At 42.9% G+C, this 20305-nt stretch overlaps 1 protein-coding gene across 1 annotated transcript; it reads right to left on the minus strand.

Moving 5' to 3' along the window:
- Positions 1 to 1566: 1566 nt before the first annotated feature.
- LOC121530930 (arginine/serine-rich coiled-coil protein 2) lies at positions 1567 to 14032 on the minus strand. Its single transcript, XM_041836317.1, has 10 exons — positions 13895 to 14032; positions 7922 to 8078; positions 7618 to 7658; positions 4730 to 4899; positions 4492 to 4599; positions 4192 to 4314; positions 2997 to 3076; positions 2639 to 2907; positions 2318 to 2407; positions 1567 to 2222 (listed from the first exon to the last, which is right to left on the minus strand). Exons 1-10 carry the CDS (start codon positions 13898 to 13900, stop codon positions 2037 to 2039), a joined length of 1230 nt encoding a protein of 409 aa, XP_041692251.1. The 5' UTR covers positions 13901 to 14032; the 3' UTR covers positions 1567 to 2036.
- Between the last annotated feature and the right edge of the window lie 6273 nt (positions 14033 to 20305).

Genomic DNA, 20305 nt, shown 5'->3' on the forward strand with positions numbered 1-20305 from the left:
TTCAGCACTGGGTTTGACATAGTCATGACATTTATCCTCCAGATATTTCACAACGCTATGGATATCCTTTACCAAATGTCTGTAGTTATCACATTTGCATTTTAAATTACACTACATGACCAAAAGTATGTCGACACCTGCTCGTCAAAAATCTCATTCCAAAATCATGGGCATTAATATGGAGTTGGTCCCCCCTTTGCTGCTATAACAGCCTCCACGTTTCTGAGAAGGCTTTCCACTAGATGTTGAAACATTGCTGCGGGGACTTGCTTCCATTCAGCCACAAGAGCATTAGTCAGGTCGGGCACTAATGTTGGGTGATTAGGCCTGGCTTGCAGTCGGCATTCCAATTCATCCCAAAGATGTTCGATGGGGTTGAGGTCAGGGCTCTGTGCAGGCCAGTCAAGTTCTTCCACACCGATCTCGACAAACCATTTCTGTATGGACCTCGCTTTGTGCACGGGGCATTGTCATGCTGAAACAGGAAAGGGCCTTCCCCAAACTGTTGGCACAAAGCTGGAAGCACAGAATCGTCTAGAATGTCATTGTATGCTCTAGCGTTAAGATTTCCCTGCACTGGAACTAAGGGGCCTAGCCCAAACCATGAAAAACAGCCCCCAGACCTCCAACTTTACAGTTGGCACTATGCATTGGGGCAAGTAGCGTTCTCCTGGCATCCGCCAAACCCAGATTCAGCCGTCGGACTGCCAGATGGTAAAGCGTGATTCATCATTCCAGAGAACGCGTTTCCACTGCTCCAGAGTCCAATGGCGGTGAGCTTTACACCACTCCAGCCGACACTTGGCATTGCGCATAGTGATCTTAGGCTTGTGTGTGGCTGCTTGGCCATGGAAACCCATTTCATGAAGCTCCCGACGAATAGTTATTGTGCTGACATTGCTTCCAGAGGCAGTTTGGAACTCGTGAGTGTTGCAACCGAGGACAGACGATTTTTACGCACTTCAGCGGTCCCGTTCTGAGCTTGTGTGGCCTACGACTTCACGGCTGAGCCGTTGTTGCTCCTAGATGTTTCCACTTCACAATAACAGCACTTACAGTTGACCAGGGCAGCCATACCAGGGCAGAAATTTGACGAACTGACTTGTTAGAAAGGTGTCATCGTATGACGGTGCCACGTTGTCACTGAGCTCTTCAGAAAGGCCATTCTACTACCAATGTTTGTCTATGGAGATTGCATGACTGTGTGCTTGATTTTATACACCTCTCAGCAACAGGTCTGGCTGAAATCGCCAAATCCACTAATATGAATGGGCGTCCACATACTTTTGTATATATAGTGTATGTCAATGATTGAGCCTAATCTGTTTTATGTCCTCAGTAGCAGTCATGTCATTTGTTGTTAATTGACTTTGGGCCAGTTAGCCATTCCCAGATTAAGCCTAAAAAAAGTGTGCATTTTACCATTCATGTTCCAGTTTTACTTAGTCAATGCTGTATGCATCCTCTCAGCAAAACTCCTTTGGAAATACGTTTGTTACACCCACCACATTTTTGTTGCTGTGTAAAAAGCATTCATAGCCGAAACAAACACCAGGGATCACTTCCTCAACACAAAGGGACTTTTATTTCAAGGACATATGTAACACTATTGTTAATTCCTTCCATGAAACCATCGGATGCCTGGTAGACATCTTAGTAGTATGATCCACTTATGTTTCTATTCAGTAGAAAGGAAATGGAAAGATTATGATATAACGCTATATTTTGACACTTGATCTACCATTACAAATGTATACAATATTTGTAAAAAACAATATGCAATCACATTTCTCTAACAGAAATCTCAATCCAGCCAGCATCACTCATTAAACTATTGCATCATTCTGAAAAGATGTACAGATTTCTTAACACTCAGTATCTATTTACATGGGAATGTTCGAAGACATAAGATTGTTCCTAAATAAATTACAGATCCAATGCAACATCATCCATGCAAGCTTGAGTGCTAGCTATGAGTGGAGAGACCTATATGAGGAAGAAAAAAAAACTAGGGCAAGTCAGTGCATGGTTTAGTATTAGATGGCGTCCATGCCCCGTGAGAATGAAGAGCCGAAGCCTAGTCCCATGCCTCTCTGAGTGTGGGTCTGGGACCTGGCCATCTCGTACTGAACGTCAAGGTTATGGAACATCTCCTCCTGCTGCTGCAGGGTCTTCAGGCCTTGGTCGTTTAGTGGCTTTGAGGCCTCACCTTCCTCTTCCCCCTGGCAGGACAGACATCACAGTGTTAGAAATACAAGGCGCTGCGCAGCATGGTACACATTCAACTGAGAAAATAAAAGGACACTGTTATACATACTTTGATGCCCATCAGTTTACGAAATTTAACATTTTGGTCCTTATTTCCAAAGTTCAGCTTCTCCCACAACTCAGCTGTCTGGGACTTGTCCTTCAAAACCAAACAATTTGAATGTATTAGTAATTTGCAACAATCGAGCCACCATGAGCGGAGTTGCATGTTTTTCTCCAAACGTTTTCTTTTCATTAAGTCACTAGTTGTACATTCCGGACATAACAAAGCACAGTAAAGATAATCTGCTCCATCAAATAATAAACAGCATAGACTTATTGCACTACATTTTCTGTTTACTGTACAAGGAATTCAAAAATAAAATCTTACCCCTTCCTTCTTTCCCTGCCAGAGCTTCTTCCTTTTCTTCTCCTGTTCAGCAAACTTCATGGGGTTGACAGCAGAGGGATTGTAATAGCTGGGCACAGCAATGCCAGTCTCTGCTAAGGTTTTGGCTTGTAGGGCTGCCATCTGCGCTGCCATGGCGATCTGGGGCGTGACCTGGGTCCCAGAGGCCAGGAGAGCTGCCACGTTGAGGACAGGGTTGGTAGCAACTGCAGCGGCAACTACTACTGTGTCAGACAGCAGGGGGGCTGGAACTAAAAACGATACAAAAAACAAGGTTAGTGACCAGCTTCTATGGTTTAACTCAATTTGAAATGCAATTGATAGCCGAGGAGTGTCTCACCTGCAGGTACCTCCTGATGCTGCTGTTTCTCCAACATCTCTTTTTCTTTCTGCTCTTGCAGTTTCTTTGCCCTTTCCAACCTGGAGATATAGAGCAGAGTGAAGGGTGTTCATATTTGTCAGCCAGGCTTTAGGAGCAGAATGATAGATTGTCCACTATCTAATCGAGATACTCAAGAAACTAATCATGAGCCTCGCAGTACCTCTAAGGGTGTTTTCACATATAGTCATCTTTAAAAGAATCGATCTCAGTCCTCTTTAAAGTGAACTCTGGGGTAAATAAAAAAAGCAAAAGAACTCAGAGATATAAGATAACGCTGCAGACGTTTTTGTGAGAAGACATGGTCTTACAAACACCGCTCTAGCTCTGCCACCTTTCACCGCAGATGCAGAAGGGCAATATCTGCGGATGTGGTGGATTGAGACGCAGCCCATGCAAAAATACATATCTCTAGTTTAAACAGACAGATTTTGATGGGGATTTTCTATTATGTTTATTCGATTTCCGCAGGGCTGCGGAAGTTGTAGGCTAAGGGTTAACATGTAAATATTATTGGTAAGAGAATAAATAGCAATAGAATAACTGCAGATTAAATATTGATGTAACTGAACATTTTACTACTGCCCCTTTAAGAGCTAGAATAGATTTTGTACCCTATGTTCTGATTCTCACCAAATATGTCATCTTCTCACACTATTAAAACCCCACAATCAATAAACAGTTTATGACACTCTCTTAGCCTATAGATCACATATTGCAAACAAATAAACTGAACTAAAAACTCCACACATTTTGGAATTTCTGTGCATCCTTGACAATCGCTAATCAATATCCAAAAACAGAAAACTTTTCTCTGCAAAGCTGCACATCATCATCTCTCTTTTGTGGCACCAATGTGAGAGTTTATGGCAGGGGAAACGGTGTTGCAGTAGTCTAGTGCGGTGCCGGAATAATGACAAGCGAACCTGGGGAGCTTTGTGTTCACAATAGAACCGGGCCGCAGAATTCAAGCGAACTGAACTCAGACCACCTCTCGAGATGGTCTCTGTTCGGTTTGAATCGGGGGGCTCTTTTGAGAGGTCTGAGTTCCTTTGGAGTGTTCACACAGCACAAAATATTAAGCAAAACCACACTGAGTTCACAAAATTGTGCTGAAAGGGACCAAGTGTGAAAACATCCTAAGACGCTGCGGTACCTTCTGGCCAGGGCCTCTTGTGCATCCATGGCAGTGTTTCTGCCCCGGAAAGCCTGGGGGCTCACAGATCTGCTACGACTCTTCTCTTTTCTGTGCACTTTCTCTGTCTTCTTCTTCCGCTCCCTAAAAGAGACATTATAGCATTTCAAGGTCCACAGAAAGATATGCATTCAGTCACACACAACACAATTTAACAGACACATGGTTACTAACTTACAAAGAGTGGCAAATTTGAGGCACACAGGAGTGGTTACTAAAGACAAACAGACAATGGTTGGGAGAGAAGCAAGCGAAACCCACCTGCTTTTGCGGCGGTGTTTGGTCTTTGAACCCGACCGGGACCTGGCCCTCTTCTTCTTCTCCCGCGGGGACCGCGATCTCCGTTTGTCCCGACTTCTGCTGCGACGTCTAAAACCGTACAAAAATACATGTTTTATTCTTATAAAAGAAAACATGCAACTCACTCTCCCCAGTTTACTGTGACCAATCTCAATACATATCAAGACATCATGTAGCATCTCACTGAGCCTAGACCCACCTGTCCCGTGAGTGTGACCTGGAGTGGCTCCGTCCCTTCTTGTCTTTGCGCCGGTGTCGCTCCTCCCCATTCTCTGCAGAAAGTCTCTCCCTGCCCCTCTCAGTCTGCTCCGGCTGATCATCCGGCTTGCTGTGAGATTTTGATGGCTTCTCAGACACCCTCCTTTGTGCCTGTTTTAAGAAGAAGGTGTCTCTTTCAGGAAAATAGTGCAACAAAGAGAGTTAGTACAACGGTTTGATACAGAAGATACCAAAGCATGTTGAGAACTCTTGCTCACTTTAGACATACCTTCCCCTCATATTTAGAAAGACTGATCACCAGAAACCAAAACAGTTTGACGGAGCTACACTGTCGGTCCACTTTTTAACTGTTTGTTTAAATGCTTTTTTTCCCCTCTACTGTTTGAGTGTAACTGGAGAGATATTTGAAAATTAATTTCCCTCCAATGTACCAAGACACATACCCCAACTTGTAGCGCATAAGTTTTGTTAAGGTTTTGTCAAGTCTACCACCTACTTAGTTTTGTTTCAATCATATTATGGAAGGCACATGTATTAAACGCCTTATATAGTACCCAAAACTCAATGTAGGTTACCGTGGATCATCACCTCTGAGACAGCTTTAATACATACGTTTTAGTTCAGCACTTAATTCCCTCCCCTATCTACATGTGCATGCAGCCAGGAAGATTTCAAAGGTAGGCTAAGAATGAATTTGGATTAATAAGGTTACTGCCAGCAGACTTTTTTGACTTTGAGTAATTGCAAAAACAATGCAGCTTGAAATGAACCCAGTAATTGGCAATTGAACCCAGTAAAAGCCTAATGTTAATTTCCTTTATTTGCAATAATTTTCTAGGAGGCAAGTATGAGTTTGAATGGCTGATAGTTACCTGTCCGAGTAGTAGGCATATAATTTTGCTATGTCAGCAGCGTCTTCAGTTCAGTGTCTCTTCGTGCTTTAGCACGCTGAGTATGATTTATTGTAGAAATGTTATCATGTGATCTACACACAGGATTTATCAAAAATCTCATATACAGTGCATTCGGAAAGTATTCAGACCCCTTGACTTTTTCCAGATTTTGTTAGGTTACAGCCTTATTCTGAAATTGATTAAATTGTTTTTTTTCCCTCATCAATCTACACACAATACCCCATAATGACAAAGCAAAAACAGGTTTAGAAATGTTTGCTAATTTATTAAAAAACAATAAACAGAAATATCACATTTACATAAGTATTCAGACCCTTTACTCAGTACTTTGTTGAAGCACCTTTGGAAGCAATTACAGCCTTGAGTCTTCTTGGGAATGACGCTACAAGCTTGGCACCCCTGTATTTGGGGAGTTTCTCCCATTCTTCTCTGCAGATCCTCTCAAGCTGTCGGGTTGGATGGGGAGCGTTGCTGCACAGCTATTTCCAGGTCTTTCCAAAGATGTTAGATCGGGTTCAAGTCCGGGCTCTGGCTGGGCCACTCAAGGACATACAGAGACTTGTCCCAAAGCCACTCCTGCGTTGTCTTGGCTGTGTGCTTAGAGTCGTTGTCCTGGTGGAAGGTGAACCTTCTCCCCAGTCTGAGGTCCTAAGCGCTCTGGAGTAGGTTTTCATCAAGGATCTCTCTGTACTTTGCTCTGTTCATCCTTTCCTCGATCCTGACTAGTCTCCCAGTCCCTACCGCTGAAAAACACCCCCACAGCATGAGGCTGTCACCACCATTCTTCACCGTAGGGATGGTGCCAGGTTTCCTCCAGACGTAACACTTGGCATTCAGGCCAAATAGTTCAATCTTGGTTTCATCAGACCAGAGAATCTTGTTTCTCATGGTCTGAGAGTCTTTAGGTGCCTTTTGGCAAACTACAAGTGGGCTGTCATGTGCCTTTAACTGAGGAGTGGTTTCCGTCTGGCCACTCTACCATAAATGCCTAATTGGTGGAGTGCTGTTGAGATGGTTGTCCTTCTGGAAGGTTCTCTCATCTCCACAGAGGAACTCTAGAGCTCTGTCAAAGTGACCATCAGGTTCTTGGTCACCTCCCTGACCAAGGCCCTTCTCCCCCGATTGCTCAGTTTGGCCGGGCAGCCAGCTCTAGGAAGAGTCTTGGTGGTTCCAAACCTCTTCCATTAAGAATGATGGAGGCCACTGTGTTCTTGGGGACCTTCCATGCTGCAGACATGTTTTGGTACCCTACCCCAGATCTGTGCCGTGACACAATCCTGTTTCTGAGCTCTACGGACAATTCCTTCGACCTCATGGCTTGGTTTTTGCTCTGACATGCACTGTCAACTGTGGGACCTTATATAGACAGGTGTGTACCTTTCCAAATCATGTCCAATCAATTGAATTTACCACAGGTGGACTCTAATCAAGTTGTAGAAACATCTCAAGGATGATCAATGGAAACAGGATGCACCTGAACAATGAGTCTCATAGCAAAGGGTCTGAATACTTATGTAAATAACGTATTTCTATTTTCTAAAAACCTATTTTCGATTTGTCATTATGGGGTATTGTGTGTAGATTGCTGAGGACTTTTATTTATTTAATCAATTTTAGAATAAGGCTGTAATGTAACAAAATGTGGAAAAAGTCAAGAGGTCATCACACTTTCCGAAGGCACTGTATATATTCTTCACCATCTACTATGGCTACACTCAAGTGACCAAGAAGGATAAGTTAACGAGACATATCAAAATAAATTTTAAAAACATGTCAGTTTTTCCATTTAAGTAATTCCATTAAGTCTCTTAATAAGCTTTGAATCAGGTTTCATAGCCTAGTGTGGTTTGGTACTTACCATGGTCAAAAAAAAAGAAAGACACTATTGACATTCAAGATGGTGACAATACTGCAGCCTACTTTTAGTTCACTAAAATTAACTAAGATTAGTTACCTCTTCGCTCCTGCTGCGACTTCGTCTGTGCTTTTTGACACCTGTAAAAGTAACAAAACAAATCGATGAGAAAAGTGACCAAATTCCACTGCACTATTAAATTTGGGTTGACTCCGACGAGTCACCTGTAGTGCTTGACTATTTTGGACTGTTCTATCAACACGGTACAGCTGCTCTAAGCTTACGTCAAATCCAAACGATGACCAGTTTCTGGGATGTGAGTTACCAAGTGAAGTTAACAAAAATGTATTACCAAAACTACAAACAACATTATGAGTTACCAAATTTAGTGCATTTAACTCACTTGATTTGCGTTTTCGGTCCCTGGAGTGTGACCTCGATCGTGAAGGATGGTGTTTGGAGCTTCTGGATGATTTGGAGGATTCCATAGTGTGTTTTCTTCTGTCCGTGTAAAGAGATCCCATCAAGGGTAGCAGGTTGGTCGAATCAGCATCACTTGCCTAAATTAAAGTAAACACACTGACACTGATCAACCTTACAGTTTATTGGTTCTTTAAGCAGCACTACGGGAAGACAATGTTTCAGCACAAAACAGCATCCCCACCGGCACCACTACCTTCTAGGGAAGCTGAACGATGACTCAAGTGGCTGTGTTATCCCACTGAGCTAAAGACATTAATTCCGAGGGCCAACACTAGTTTTCAGGTCTCAGGCAAGGTTACTCATCAGTCACACCAACTGGGCCCTTACACTGACTTTGATTCGCTAAAGATTGCCTAACATAGATTTGTGGTAGTAGCTAAATAGCTAACATTAGCTAATTGTCTCCGAAGTTACCAACCCTCCTCCTGGATAGGTACCGGATATGCAGGCGTTTGCACTAAGTCAACCCAACCAACACCTATTCAAGTACCTGATGGGCATCTGGTTAGATAAAAATGGAGGCTGCAGGTGGCAAAACAACATCATTGCTACCGTTAGCTAGCTAAGTTAATTAAGGGTGTTTTCACATATAGTCCTCTTTAAAAGAACAGATCTCAGTCCTCTTTAATGTGAACTCTGGGGTAAAAAAAACATCTCAAGGTCTGAGTTCTCTTTGTATTCACACTGCCCTTGCCTTTGAATGAGGACTCAACTCTTTTGCTCAACTCAACTCTCAACTTCACCTATTTTGTGGTACGAGTCCTCTTTGCATTCACATTGCTATGTTTAGAAAGGAACCAATATATTTTTCCAACATTCACTCAATGCACTGTGGGTTTTTACCAAGTGCAGGACAAGCCATTCCATCAGAATGTGTTATTGGACAGCTAGATATACCATATAAACTATATCTAACTGTAAGTCGCTCTGGATAAGAGCGTCTGCTAAATGACTAAAATGTAAATATACACACACACAAAAGTATGTGGACACCCCTTCAAATGACTGGATTCTGCTATTTCAGCCACACCCGTTGATGACAGGTGAAAGAAATCTAGTACAAAGCCATGCAATCTTCATAGACAAACATTGGCAGTATAATGGCCTTAATGAAGAGCTCAGTGACTTTCAACGTGGCACCATCACTGTTTCCAACAAGTCAGTTTGTCAAATTTCTGCAAGTCCCAACATCTAGTGGAAAGCCTTCCCAGAAGAGTGGAGGCTGTTAATGCAGCAAAGGGGGGACCAACTCCATATTAATACCTATGATTTTGGAATGAACTGTTTGGCGAGCAGGTGTCCACATACTTTTGGTCATGTAGTGTACCTACTTACACTTTGGAAGCTAATAGATTGCATTTAGTTAAAAGGTGAGACATAATTGTAATCAGAAGATACTATTAGCATGTAAATATTAGTGGCACAGTGGTCTAAGCATCTCAGTGCTTGAGGCGTCACTACAGACCCCCTGGTTCGATTCCAGGCGGTATCACAACCGGCCATGATTGGGAGTCCCATAGGGCGGCACACAATTGGCCCAGCGTCGTCCGGGTTTGGCCGGTGTAGGCCGTCATTGTAAATAAGAATTTGTTCTTAACTGACTTGCCTAGTTAAATAAAGGTTTTTTTAAAAGAATACCTGCAGATTAAATAATGCTGTAATTGAAAATTGTACACCCAATGTAGGCTACTGCCCCTTTAAGAGCTAGAATAGATGTTGTACTCTGTGATTCTTAACAAGTACCTACATTGGGCTGTAGCAGCCTACGAACTGCTCCTGGACTTACCTATTGCTGTTCACTGGACCTTATGCTCACTTAGCTACACATCTGATGCCCGCTGGACTGTTCCTTTACACGGTACCCCATCCTGTTGATCTGTTTAGCCTCAGCCCAAACTTTCGTCGCCATTACCAGTTGTTGTCTTAGCCCTCTCGAATAACACCTGTGATTGCGTTATGCCTCTCTCCCATGTCAATATGCCTAGCCTATTGCTGTTTGGGTTAGTTGTTATTGTACTATTTCACTGAAATAAGTCTCTCACTGTTGCCGCTTGCTACAGACCCCCCCTCAGCCCCCAGTTGTGTCCTGGACACCATATGTGAATTGCTTGCCCCCTATCTATCCTCAGAGTTCGTACTGCTTGGTGACCTAAACTGGGATATGCTTAACACCCCGGCCGTCCTACAATCTAAACTAGATGCCCTCAATCTCACACAAATGATCAAGGAACCTACCAGGTACAACCCTAAATCCGTAAACATGGGCACCCTCATAGATATCATCCTGACTAATTTACCCTCTAAATACACCTCCGCTGTCTTCAACCAGGACCTCCGCGATCACTGCCTCGTTGCCTGTGTCCGTAATGGGGTCCGTGGTCAAACGACCACCCCTCATCACTGTCAAACGCTCCCTAAAACACTTCAGCGAGCAGGCCTTTCTAATTGACCTGGCCCGGGTATCCTGGATGGATATTGACCTCATTCCGTCATTAGAGGATGCCTGGATGTTCTTCAAAAGTGCTTTCCTCTCCATCTGAAATAAGCATGCCCCATTCAAAAAATTCAGAACTAAGAACAGATATAGCCCCTGGTTCTCCTCAGACTTGACTGCCCTTGACCAGCACAAAAACATCCTGTGGCGTACTGCATTAGTATCGAACAGCCCCCGCGATATGCAACTTTTCAGGGAAGTCAGGAACCAATATACACAATCAGTTAGGAAAGCAAAGGCTTGCTTTTTCAAACAGAAATGTGCATCCTGTAGCACGAACTCCAAAAAGTTTTGGGACACTAAAGTCCATGGAGAATAAAAGCACCTCCTCCCAGCTACCCACTGCACCGAGGCTAGGAAACACTGTCACTACCGATAAATTCAATAAGCATTTTGCTACGGCTGGCCATGCTTTCCACCTGGCTACCCCTACCCCGGCCACCAGCTCTGCACCCTCCGCTGCAACTTGCCCATGCCCCCCCGCTTCTCCTTCACCCAAATTCAGCTGCAAAATCTGGACCCCTACAAATCAGCTGGGCTAGACAATCTGGACCCTTTAAATTAGCAGCCGAAATTGTCGCAACCCCTATTACTAGCCTGTTCAACCTCTCTTTTGTATTGTCTGAGATCCCCAGAGATTGGAAAGCTGCCACGGTCATCCCCCTCTTCAAAGGGGGTGACACTAGATCCAAACTGTTACAGACCTATATCCATCCTACCCTGCCTTTCGAAAGTATTTGAAAGCCAAGTTAACAAACAGATCACCGACCACTTCGAATCCCACCGTACCTTCTCCGCTATGCAATCTGGTTTCCGAGCTGGTCATGGGTGCACCTCAGCCACGCTCAAGGTCATAAACGATATAATAACCGCGATTGATAAAAGACAGTACTGTGCAGCCGTCTTCATCGACCTGGCCAAGGTTTTTGACTCTGTCAATCACTGCATTCTTATTGGCAGACTAAATAGCCTTGGTTTCTCAACTGACTGCCTCGCCTGGTTCACCAACTACTTTTCAGATAGAGTTCAATGTGTCAAATCGGAGGGCCTGTTGTCTGGACCTCTGGCAGTCTATGGGGGTGCCACAGGGTTCAATTCTCGGGCAGACTCTATTCTCTGTGTATCTCAATGATGTCGCTCTTGCTGCTGGTGACTCTCAGATCCACCTCTATGCTATCTTGTATACATCTGGCCCTTCATTGGACACTATTAACAAACCTTCAAACAAGCTTCAATGCCATACAACACTCCTTCAGTAGCCTCCAACTGCTCTTAAACGCTAGTAAAACTAAATGCATGCTCTTCAATCGAACGCTGTGTGGACAACTACAAATACCTAGGTGTCTGTTTAGACCGTAAACTCTCCTTCCAGACTCACATTAAGCATTTCCAATCCAAAGTTAAATCTAGAATCGGCTTCCTATTTCGCAACAAATCCTCCTTCACTCATGCTGCTAAACATGCCCTCATAAAACGGACTATCCTACCGATCCTTGACTTCGACGATGTCATTTACAAAATAGCTTCCAACACTCTACTCAGCAAATTGGATGTAGTCAATCACAGTGCCATCCGTTTTGTCACGAAAGTCCCATATACTACCCACTATTGTGACCTGTACGTTCTCGTTGGCTGGCCCTCACTACATATTCGTCGCCAAACCCACTGGCTCCAGGTCATCTATAAATCACTTCTAGGCAAATCCCCGCCTTATCTTAGTTCATTGGTCACCATAGCAACACCCACCCGTAGTATGCGCTCCAGCAGGTAGATCTCACTGGTCATCCCCAAAGCCAACACCTCCTTTGGCCGCCATTCCTTCCAGTTCTCTGCTGCAAATGACTGGTACGAACTACAAAAATCTCTGAAGCTGGAGACACTTATCTCCCTCATTAACTTTAAGCATCAGTTGTCAGAGCAGCTTACGATCACTGTACCTGTACACAGCTCATCTGTAATTAGCCCACCCAACTACCTCATCCCCATATTGTTATTTACATTGTTATTTATTTTGCTCATTTGCACCCCAGTATCTCTATTTGCACATCATCTTCTGCACATCTATCACTCCAGTGTTAATAATAAATTGTAATTATTTTGCACTATGGCCTATTTATTGCCTTACCTCCATAACTTACTACATTTGCACACACTGTATATAGATTTTCTATTTTCTATTGTGTTATTGACTGTACGTTTTGTTTATTCCATATGTAACTCTGTGTTGTTGTTTTTATCGCACTGCTTTGCTTTATCTTGGCCAGGTCGCAATTGTAAATGTGAACGTGTTCTCAACTGGCTTACCTGGTTAAATACAGGTGAAATAGAAAAATATGTTGTCTTCTCACACTATTCAAACCCCACAATCGAATAAACAGCTTATGAAGTTCGCATAGCCTATAGAGCACAACATTTTCCGCAAACCTGCACATGATTTAGTGGCGCAGTGGTCTAAGGCACTGCATCGCAGTGCTAGCTGTGCCACTAGAGATCCTGGTTCGAATCCAGGCTCTGTCGTAGCCGGCCGCGACCAGGAGACCCATGGGGTGGTGCACAATTGGCCCAGCGTCATCCAGGGTAGGGAATGGCCTGCAGGGATGTAGCTCAGTTGGTAGAGCAAAGCCATGGTTGTGGGTTCGATTCCCACGGGGGGCCAGTATGAAAAAATTAAAAAATAATGTATGCACTCACTAACTGTAAGTCGCTCTGGATAAGAGCGTCTGCTAAATGACTAAAATGTAAAAATGTAATGATCATTTTCTCTCTTTTGTGGCACCAATGTGAGGGCTATGGCAGGGGAAACGGTGTTGCAGTAGTCTAGTGTGTGGTGCGGGAATAATGACAAGCGAAACTTGGGGCGCTTTGTGTTCACATTGCCCTAAAAAAAAAGAGAACCGGGCCGCGGAATTCCAGCTAACCGAACTTAGACCACCTCTCGAGATGGCCTCAGCTCGGTTCGCTTCGGGGGCTCTTTTGAAGGGTCTGAGTTCATTTGGAGTGTTCTCACTGCACAAAAAATTAAGCGAACCGCAATGAGTTCACAAAAATTGGCTGAGAGGGACAAAGTGTGAAAACACCATAACTAACGTCGTTAGGTAGCTACGTTAGCTAGTTTGACAAAGACTGCGCAACTCAAGGTACATAGATACGTTAGTTAACGTTAACTTAGGTAGGTAGCTAGCTAACAGTAACAGAATCCGATTTCGACCAATACAAATCAATTAGAATTTCAATTTATTTCCGAAATCAACACGACATAGCTGCCAACTGGCAAACGCGACACGTTAGCAGGCCACGGCCAGAGACGCCATCTTGATTAAACAAAACATCTTTAAAATAGAAACAGCTAGCATAAATTATTCTATGAAATCGATGGTAATGTAAATTGTGAACACTTACCGCCATGGGTCACTTGAAGAACCCCCGTAAAAATAAATGTGAGTTGTTCTTTTCGTGCTGTCGTTGAGTTTCGTTCGATGTCCCAGCAAAGTCCTCCCACTCCCAGGCCGTTCTGTTACAACAGAGAGCGGAAGAGGCGTAGTAAGAGGTTTTACTCCGACGAAAATCTGTCCACTAAAATAAACCCATGAAGTGAGGATTTTTTTGTATGGTTGTCAATGATAGTGTCGAATTTGGTCAACAAACAATCATTGCTAATTTGCTGCATGAAGCTTATTTTATAGAATATAAGTTTCGTAATGGTTAGGTTGTTACGAAAGCATTGATATAAGTGGACGCACATGGTATTTCGGCAACTTTGAAAAAAATGACTTTATATTGGAGTTAATCAGGTCAACACAAGCTAGGCCTGGGACCCCTGACGGTATTCCATGGCTCGTTCTTACAGCATGAGCAGAACAGCTGACAGGCATATTCATGGTAATTTTCAACCTCTCCTTGTCCCAGTCTGTAATCCCCACATATTTTAAGATGAACACAATCATTCCTGCTCTCCACACTGCCCTCACCCATCTATATTAAAGGAATACCTATGTGAGAATGCTGTTAATTGACTACTGCTCAGCGTTCAACACCATTATCCCCTCCAAGCTCGTCACCAAGCTTAGGTCTCTGGGTCTGAACACCTCCCTCTGTAACTGGATCCTGGACTTCTTGACGGGCCGACCCCAGGTGGTGAGGGTAGGCTAAATCACCTCCACCACACTGACCCTTAACATAGGGGCCCCTCAGGGGTGTTTGCTTAGTCCCCTCCTGTACTCCCTGTTCACCCACGACAGTGTGGCCAAACACAACTCCACCACCATTATCAAGTTCGCTGACGACACGACGGTGGTAGGCCCTCAACGTCAGCAAGACCGAGGAGCTTATCGTGGACTACAGGAAACAGGGGTGCGAGCACGCCCACATCCACATTGATGGGGTTGCAGTTGTGCAGGTAGATAGCTTCAAGTTCCTCGTGTTCAAATCACTAAAGATGGTCCAAACACACACGCACAGTCGTGAAGAAGGCGCGACAGTGCCTCTTCCCCCTCAGGAGGTTGAAAAAGTTTGGCATGGGCCCTCAAATCCTGAAAAGGTTCTACAGCTGTACCATTGAGAGCATATTGACTGGCTGCATCACTGCTTGGTATGGCAATAGCACCGCCCTCGATCGCATGGCGCTACAGAGGGTTGTGCGGACAACGTAATACATCACTGGGGCCGAGCTCCCTGCCATCCAGGACCTCTATATCAGGCGGTGTGAAAAGAAGGCCAGAAAAATCATCAAAGACCCCAACCACCCAAGCCAAATACTATTTTCTCTGCTGCCGCACAGCAAGAGGTACTGGTGCATCAAGTCTGAAACCAACTGGCTCTTGAACAGCTTCTATTCCCAAGCAATACGACTGATAAATAGCTAACAAAATAGCTACACAGACTGAGTTTACCTTGTATTTTTTTACCTTTTATTTCAATATTTGCATTGTCTCTATGCACACTCACAGGGCCCTACACACTCACACACACTGTCAATCCAACACACACACTCACTCCATCATTTTTCACTCACACATAATATGCACATACAGTGCATTCGGAAAGTATTCAGTCCCCTTGACCTTTTCCACATTTTGTTACATTACAGCCTTATTCTAAAATGGATGAAATAAATAAAAATCCTCATCAATCTACACACAATACACCACAATGACAAAGCGAAAACAGGATGATTATTATTTTTTTTTACTTTTTGCAAATTGAGCAATCGGCTGAGAAGGGCCTTGGTCAGGGAGGTGACCAAGAACCCAATGGTCCCTCTGACAGAGCTCCAGAGTTCCTCTGTGGAGATGGGAGAACCTTCCAGAAGGACAACCATCTCTGCAGCACTCCACCAATCAGGCCTTTATGGTAGAGTGGCCAAATGGAAGCCACTCCTCAGTAAAAGGCACATGACAACCCGCTTGGAGTTTGCCAAAAGGCACCTAAAGGACTCTCAGACCATGAGAAACAAGATTATCTGGTCTGATGAAACCAAGATTGAACTCTTTCAGCCTGAATGCCAAGCGTCACATTTGGAGGAAACCTGGCACCATCCCTACGGTGAAGCATTGTGGTGGCAGCATCATGCTGTGGGGATGGTTTTAGCGGCAGGGACTGGGAGACTAGTCAGGATCGAGGAAAGGATGAACAGAGCATGAACAGAGCAAAGTTAAATCTAGAATCGGCTTCCTATTTTGCAACAAAGCCTCCTTCACGCATGCTGCCAAACATGCCCTCGTAAAACTGACTATCCTACCGATCCTTGACTTCGGCGATGTCATTTACAAAATAGCCTCCAACACTCTACTCAGCAAATTGGATGTAGTCTATCACAGTGCCATCCGTTTTGTCACCAAAGCCCCATATACTACCCACCACTGTGACCTGTACGCTCTTGTTGGCTGGTTCTCACTACATATTCGTCGCCAAACCCACTGGCTCCAGGCCATCTATAAATCACTGCTAGGCAAATCCCCGCCTTATCTTAGCTCATTGGTCACCATAGCAACACCCACCCGTAGTATGTGCTCCAGCAGGTATATCTCACTGGTCATCCCCAAAGCCAACACCTCCTTTGGCCGCCATTCCTTCCAGTTCTCTGCTGCCAATGACTGGAACGAATTGCAAAAATCTCTGAAGCTGGAGACTCTTATCTCCCTCACTAACTTTAAGCATTAGTTGTCAGAGCAGCTTACCGATCACTGCACCTGTACACAGCCCATCTGAAATTAGCCCGCCCAACTACCTCATCCCCATATTGTTATTTATTTTGCTCATTTGCACCCCAGTATCTCTATTTGCACATAATCTCTTGCACATCTATCATTCCAGTGTTAATACTAATTGTAATTATTTTGCACTATGGCCTATGTATTGCCTTACCTCCATAACTTGCTACATTTGCACACACTGTATATATATTTTCTGTTGTATTTTTGACTTTATGTTTTGTTTTACCCCATATGTAACTCTGTGTTGTTGTTTTTATCGCACTGCTTTGCTTTATCTTGGCCAGGTCGCAGTTGTAAATGAGAACTTGTTCTCAACTGGCTTACCTGGTTAAATAAAGGTTAAATATATATATTTTTTTTAACAGAGAGAACATTGATGAAAACCTGCTCCAGAGCGCTCAGGACCTCAGACTGGAGCGAAGGTTCACCTTCCAACAGGACAATGACTCTAAGCACACAGCCAAGACAATGCAGGAGTGGCTTCGGGACAAGTCTTTGAATGTCCTTGAGTGGCCCAGCCAGAACCCGGACTTGAACCCGATCTAACATCTCTGGATAGACATGAAAATAGTTGTTCAGCGACGCACCCCATTCAACCTGACAGAGCTTGAGAGGATCTGCAGAGAAGAATGGGAGAAACTCCCCAAATACAGGTGTGCCAAGCTTGTAGCGTCATACCCAAGAAGACATGAGGCTGTAATCGCTGCCAAAGGTGCTTCACCAAAGTACTGAGTAAAGGGTCTGAATACTTATGTAAATGTGATATTTCCTTTATTTTTATTTTGTAAATTTGCAAAAAAATTCAAACAAACTTTTTTTGCTTTGTCATTATGGGGTATTGTGTGTAGATTGATGAGGGGGAAAATAACTTAATCAATTTTAGAATAAGGCTGTAACGTAACAAAATATGGAATAAGTCAAGGGGTCTGAATACTTTCCGAATGTACTGTACTGACTCTATACAACCGCACACCCACTCACATGCAAGCTGCTGCTACACCATTAATCTTATATCCCGTTGCCTAGTCCCCTTATCCCTAAACATATCAACCTCCATCACTCCAGTATCCCTGCACATGTAAATATGGTATTGGAACTGTATATAGTAGGCTTACTTAGAATAAGGCTGTAACGTAACAAAATATGGAATAAGTCAAGGGGTCTGAATACTTTCCGAGTTACTTACTTACTTTATTGTGTATTTCATATTTCCTATTCTTATTTCTCTGTTTTTTTTCTAGTAAAACATTGTTATTGATTATTGCAACGTTGGGTTTTGAGTGTGCAACAAAGGCATTTCACTGTACTGTGCATGTGACATTACAACTTGAAACGTGAGTTGTGCCTGTTGTCATAGAGATACAGTATGAAAAATGTATGCACTCACTAACTGTAAGTCGCTCTGGATAAGAGCGTCTGCTAAATGACTAAAATGTAAATGTAGATACAGTAGATAGAGCAATCATGCCATTATTGTTTTCATTGTATTTTTAGTATTTGTAAATATTTTGTAAATTTTTTTTGTATAAATTATTGTTGGTAATTTACATTTTTTAATTAATGATTATTAACAACAAATCAATACAAAAAGTACATGGGCAAACAAGTATATATAAAGAATACACAAAGGACAATTGGGCTAGGGGGTACAATATCACATTACACAAGGGACACATTTATAATTCTATTTTTTGTTTTAGAGTATTTAATTGTCTTAAAATATAGTTTTTTTAAAAAATGTGTAAGGTAAGAAAATGTGGTATTTTATTTGTAAATGTACATTTGTGAATATGAAGTCCCTGACGATGAAAAACATCCCCATGCTTCACTGCGGTGATGGTGTTCTTTGGGTGATGAGAGGTGTTGGGTTTGCGCCAGACATAGTGTTTTCCTTGATGGCCAAAAAGCTCAATTGTTGTCTCATCTGACCAGAGTACCTTCTTCCATATGTTTGTGGAGTCTCCCACATGGCTTTTGGCAAACACCAAACGTGTTTGCTTCTTTTTTTCTTTAAGCAATGGCTTTTTTCTGGCCACTCTTCCGTAAAGCCCAGCTCTGTGGAGTGTACGGCTTAAAGTGGTCCTATGGACAGATACTCCAATCTCCGCTCTGGAGCTTTGCAGCTCCTTCAGGGTTATCTTTGGTCTCTTTGTTGCCTCTCTGATTAATGCCCTAAATTACAGGTTGTAATGCAACAAAATAGGAAAAACGCTAAGGGGGATGAATACTTTTGCAAGGCACTGCATGTGTTTGGCAACATCCAAACTTTTTCCCAACAGATATTATCAATAAAACCGTTCCAATAAGGCATGACATAAGGTATAGATACAACATCCTGCTGAAACAAGGCTCGTATAGCTCTATTGTTGTTGAATGGACCAAAAGAAAAACAAATCTTTCCTACTGATGAGTCAACAGGGTTAATCGTAGGTATGTTCTGAAGGTCAGGTCTTGACACGTTCCTGAATAATAAAGCAACACCTGAGGGAATGGCATCTAAAACAATTGCAAAATATTTAGGCGTTACAGGGATCTTGTAAAGTGATAAGAATTCCTTATAATTAAGTAAAAGACCCTCTGCATTTTTATACAATATGTCCTGATTATTCCATATATAATATCTGTGTGGAGAAAATTATGCTTATAAATTAAGGACCATGACAAGAAAACCTGCCGATGAAAAGCAGAGAGTTTCACTGGAACTTTGTAAATATTATAATTGCAAACCAACATGAAGTTAAGGCCACCAAAAGTAGAGAAGACATGATGAGGAATAAAGTTCCACATAGAAGTGGGTCTTCTTAGGAATTGTTTTATCCAATTGTTCTTAAAAGTATTCTTTAAGGTAGTTAAGTCCAGAAAATTCTGCCCACCATACTCAGAATTGTTCATTACAACAGTTTTCCTAATGTAATGGGTACTGTTTCTCCACAGATAGTTGAAAAGCATCTGGTCTATCTCTTTGCTTATTTTACCATCAAGATATAAAGATCGAGCGGCATATGTTAGCCTAGAGATACCCTCAGCCTTGGTTATTAGGACTTCCTTTTAAAGTCCCTCTGTAGCCATTGATTTAGCTTCTTCTGTTTTATTTTTATAAGAGGGTTAAAATGTAGTAAGTCTCTAGACTTCTGATCCTTAGTAATGGTTAAGCCTAAATGTGTAAATTCTTCTTTCACTGGAATACCATAATATGAGGGTGTCACTCAATATTTGACAGCCATGAGGTCACATATATTAATGCTAAGACATTGACCAGATGCTTTGGAAAAGGATTCTATCACATTGATCGATATGGGAATCTGACTAGCGTCTTTCAGAAAAAGTGTAGTATCGTCAGCAGCTGGCTTATAATAATGTCTTTACCAGCTATGGAAATACCTTGTACAGGACTATTATTTAAATAATGTGTAATTAGTTGGGTGATTAATAAAAACAGATACGGTGAGATAGGACAACCTTGCCTAATTAGAGGACTCATGGCTATAGACCCAGTAGGTATTTGATAGAACGTCACGACCCTGCATGCCTGTGAGGAAACAAACAACCTGTGGTTACCTAGATTACCCCATTGGTTTACAGCAAAAATGTGACCTTT

Source organism: Coregonus clupeaformis, chromosome 18 (genome assembly GCF_020615455.1).
Source record: "Coregonus clupeaformis isolate EN_2021a chromosome 18, ASM2061545v1, whole genome shotgun sequence".
Classification (NCBI taxonomy): domain Eukaryota; kingdom Metazoa; phylum Chordata; class Actinopteri; order Salmoniformes; family Salmonidae; genus Coregonus; species Coregonus clupeaformis.